Consider the following 4200-nt stretch of genomic DNA (forward strand, 5'->3'; position numbering starts at 1 on the left):
CAGCCTGCAAAGACCGATGGGAGCAACTGCGATTGCTTTGGATAAGTGAACACAGGAAGGGGTTTGACACAGTTTTTCTCCCTGGTCACCTGGGAACTTTGGAAGGAAAGAAACGCGAGTCTTTCGAGGAACAAACCTGCAGCATGATCAGCTAGTTTTGAAGATTCGAGCAGAGGTTGAATGCTAGGTCGCAGCAGGGGCCGCAGAGCTTAGGTTGCTTAGGAGGCGAGTAATGCAATTAGGAGTTGTTGTCTTCCCTTTCTCTAGGTTTGGTTGTTGCTTCGTGTAGTACAAACCTAAGTGATAGACAGTGCTTAAGCGCATTGTAATCGTATTTTTTTCTATCTTAATACGCTTACGTGTTCAATAAAAAAACTTTATTCCAGCGTCATTTACATAAGAACGAAGAATACCTACAGACAATACTAGAAGTAGTGTAAATTTTCTCCAACCATGATTGCAACTCGCGCAGGCGCAGTCAGCGCTTCAGCCGATCTGCCATCGTCAGAGAGATAAGATCATAGGAACATGTCACGTGGGTAGATAGACGGATAGATAAAAGGGCCTCCCGGTATTTTGGCAGGACGCATGCGTATGGAATGGAAGGCCTCTCCTCCTGCTTTCTCCTCCCGTTCCGCAAGCTGGACATTGCTTGCGCGACGAATGCATTTGGCGTCGCAGGTCAGTTAACCCGGTGGTCCGCAAGCTGCACCCGAGCTACGCGGCGGCGTGAGAGCAGGCGCGCGGATCGAGCTCGGGGCAGGAACGCGCTCGCGGACATGAGGCCACCTGTCTGTCCACCTAGGATCTTGACCGCAGAGCTGGCCGTCCCCGCCGGTGGGGCGACCGCGGCGGAGCCGTGCACGCGAGCGGAGCTCCTCCGGCGCCCGACACGGGCAGGCCGCTTGCACAAGGCAAGGCGCCACCGCCACCCTGCCCACCTCACGTCCGTCCACCGGACGGGACCCGTCCGCCGGTGCACCACGCGCTCCCCCCCAGACCTCCCCGCGACGCGACGTGCGAAATGCTTTCGCAGCTGACGACGAGACGAGACGACTTGAGGCGAGGGCGCGCCTCTCCAGGCCTCCGCCAGTCGGGAAACCAAACCATTGGTTGGCCAACCACCCCTCGCCACTGCCAGCCGGGGCTCCGGTCCCACACCTACCGCCTCGCTGCCGCCCTGGCCCACGCGCGGGTGAGAGGGGGGACGGGGCGGCATGTGGCCCCACCACGCCTATCGGGTCGGGCGGCTGCCGCTGCGGGGATCCCCAATCCGGTCGCTCGCCTCGCCGCGCGCGGCGGTTCGTGCTGCCAGCGAGGACGGGGATCGAGTTGAGCGAGCCCGCCGAGGAAGCTGCCCACCGCCGCCCGGGCCGGTGGTTGTAAGAGCCGCCTCTCCGGCCCCGCTTCCCCTCTTCTTCCTCTCCCCCCACTCCCCAACCACTCCCCCTCCGCGCCGCGTCGATCCATCTCGTCCGGGGCGGCAGGAAGCCGAAGCAGCTCGACGCGAGAGAAGAGCAAAGCAAGCGAGGGGTTGGACGGTCGGACGCGGGAACAGGACCGCAGCTGACGCGGCGGCGAGACGGCGGGGAGGGATGGACGGGCACGGCGGCGGGGCCGGGGCGGGCGGTAAGCTGACGCGGACCCCGTCGTCGCTGCTCCGCTCGCCGACCGTCCGCGCCGGACCCGGCGCCGGCGCCGCGTCTTTCCACACGCTGCTCGACGACCCGGAGCCCGACGACAAGAAGGCGCAGGCCCCGCCGCCGCCGCTCGCCAGCAAGCCCGGGGCGCTGCTCCGCCCCGGCCCGGCCCAGTCCGCGCTGCTGCTGCTCCTCCTCCCGGCCCTCGCGCTCGTCGCGCTGCTCCTGGGCGGCGGCGGGGGGCACCACCTCGCGCTCCTGGCGGCCGCGGCGGGGGCTGCGCTCGCCGCCGCCGCGGCCGTCGCGCGGCTCCGCGCCGGCGGCGCCCGGGCGCGCGCCTCCCCGGCGCACCAGCTCGCGGCCTCCGTGCGGTGGTTCATCGGCGAGGGTGAGGGCGGGGAGCAGCAGCAGCAGCGGGGGGCGAGGAAGGGGAGGCGCGCGGAGGTGCGGGAGGGCGTCGAGTTCTACAGCAACGGGGACCGCTACGAGGGGGAGTTCCACGGCGGGCGGTGCAGCGGCAGCGGCGTGTACAGCTTCTTCGGGAAGGGCAAGTACGAGGGCGACTGGGTGGACGGCAGGTACGACGGCTTCGGCGTCGAGAGCTGGGCGCGCGGCAGCCGGTACCGCGGCCAGTACAGGCAGGGCCTCCGTCACGGCCACGGCGTCTACCGGTTCTACAGCGGCGACTGCTACGCGGGCGAGTGGGCCGGCGGCCAGAGCCACGGCATCGGCGCCCAGACCTGCTCCGACGGCAGCTCCTACGCCGGCGAGTTCAAGGGCGGCGTCAAGCACGGGCTCGGCTCCTACCATTTCAGGTAAGCAGCATCGCGTTGGATTGAGATTGACCCCATCTTTTGGTGCCCAATCAAGAATCAACAACATTGCATTCTTGCCGACTGGTCCATTGCTAATTCTACTAGTTACCTTCAACAAAATCCTCTGCAGGAATGGTGATCGGTATGCGGGGGAGTACTTTGCAGACAAGATCCACGGTTTCGGTGTCTACACCTTTGCCAATGGCCACAGTTACGAGGGCTCTTGGCACGAAGGGAAGAAGCAGGGGTTTGGGATGTACTCGTTTCGGAATGGTGATGAGCGAGCAGGGGAGTGGGATTCTGGAATTCTCAAGAATTCAATGCCTCTGTCAGATCCGGCTGTTCAGCGCGCACTACAGGTATCCAACAATTCCCCAACTACATACACATTGCCGATTGATATGTTTATTTGATTCAGGAATTCTGACTGTTCCGTTGCGCAATTAGGCTGCTCGACGGGCATCAGACTGCGCCGTTCACCTCCCAAGAGTGGATGAGCAGGTGAACAAGGCCGTCATGGCTGCAAACAGAGCAGCCACAGCTGCCCGAGTGGCTGCCATCAAGGCAGTGCAGAACAGAATCGATGGCAAGCTCTGTTTCATCGACGTTTGAAGTGCGTTCAATCAAGAACTGTGCCCTTTCACTTGTAAACTGTACATTAGCGTAGCGAAGAGCAGCAATAACCAATTGCTGAGGTTCGCGACCGGAGCAGCGCAACCGCTTGCTCCGTGTTGGAGAGATCAGTAAGATCGGCAGCCACCAAAGGGCTGAGCTGCTGTTGTCAAGATCGTCGAGAGGTTCGCATCGTCCTAGATGGCTGAGAGCAAGGTGACCGTCTTCCTCGTCCTCCTTATGCAGGCTGTAAATTGTCAATGGCGGTTGCCGGAGGCGGTGATCTGTCAGTGGCTCTCTGTCTTTTGTTGCGCCCTGTTGTACTGTATGTGCATTGTACATGTACTGTGCTCTCTTCCTCGGATCAAATGCTCCAATGGCAATTCTGGCCGGTTTGAACTTGTGGCGCCATGTGTAGGGATTCTCCATTTGTAATAGTACTTGGATGATGCACATGGGTGACTGTAATCTCTTGTGGCGCTGCAACATGGAGACGCCTTGCTGCTATCTTATCTTAACAGCTTCTGATCCATTGATCCATCCCCTGCAGACCTGCATCTGGGCTCCCTGCATCTTTTTTTTTTCAAGATCTGTGCAGTTTATGTCATCTTTGGAACTCGCTGTTCCAAGTTTTTGTACCGGAGGCTTGAATAAATGAAACCTGCAAATGTTGAGGTAACAAATGCGTTGCTGTACGCTGGGTCCGCTCCTTGCTACGAATTTCATTGCGTCCGGGAAGCAAGTGCATACATGTGAAGTTCAAAACCAATCCTCTGTCGCACTACCTGAGAAGCCATCTGGTTTTTGCATCACACTGATAGTGATAGGTCAGAAATCTCAACAATCTTGTCTGCTCATCTGGATGCTTGCTCATCCACTCCCTGAGCAGTCTCGTCCGTAGCAGCAACATGGTAAATTGGGTGCCAAACGCAGATAAAAGTCTGACATGTAAAATGTTCAGCATCAGAGATGTCCATGGTGACTTCATAGCTGCCAAAACAAAGTAAAGAATTCGCCCCGGCCTAGGGCGACTCGGGCGGACACCCACGCCCACCCGCCAACGCCGCCCCCTTCCCCATCTCCCCTCCGCCACGCCGCCACCGGAAGCCTGCGCGGCCCGCGAGGACGGCGGC

The 4200-nt window shown here is 60.3% G+C and overlaps 1 protein-coding gene across 2 annotated transcripts; it reads left to right on the plus strand.

Moving 5' to 3' along the window:
- Positions 1–1093: 1093 nt before the first annotated feature.
- On the plus strand, positions 1094–3607 carry LOC112898601. Of its 2 annotated transcripts, XM_025966953.1 has the most exons (4): positions 1095–1891; positions 1934–2455; positions 2586–2814; positions 2903–3607. In XM_025966953.1, exons 1-4 carry the CDS (start codon positions 1218–1220, stop codon positions 3065–3067), a joined length of 1590 nt encoding a protein of 529 aa, XP_025822738.1. In that variant the 5' UTR covers positions 1095–1217; the 3' UTR covers positions 3068–3607. The 2 variants fall into 2 exon arrangements, with proteins under 2 accessions (XP_025822737.1, XP_025822738.1); XM_025966952.1 differs by having other exon boundaries at positions 1094–2455.
- The last annotated feature ends 593 nt before the right edge of the window (positions 3608–4200 follow it).

This window comes from Panicum hallii, chromosome 6 (assembly GCF_002211085.1).
Source record: "Panicum hallii strain FIL2 chromosome 6, PHallii_v3.1, whole genome shotgun sequence".
NCBI lineage: Eukaryota > Viridiplantae > Streptophyta > Magnoliopsida > Poales > Poaceae > Panicum > Panicum hallii.

What these genes read in the sequence shown, in the direction of transcription:
- LOC112898601 (XM_025966952.1), top strand. Translation starts at nt 1,218, where the DNA reads ATGTGGCCCCACCACGCCTATCGGGTCGGGCGGCTGCCGCTGCGGGGA. An exon ending in CTCGGCTCCTACCATTTCAG is followed by an intron (nt 2,456 to 2,585) that starts GTAAGCAGCATC and finishes AATCCTCTGCAG; the next exon opens with GAATGGTGATCGGTATGCGG. An exon ending in CTGTTCAGCGCGCACTACAG is followed by an intron (nt 2,815 to 2,902) that starts GTATCCAACAAT and finishes TTGCGCAATTAG; the next exon opens with GCTGCTCGACGGGCATCAGA.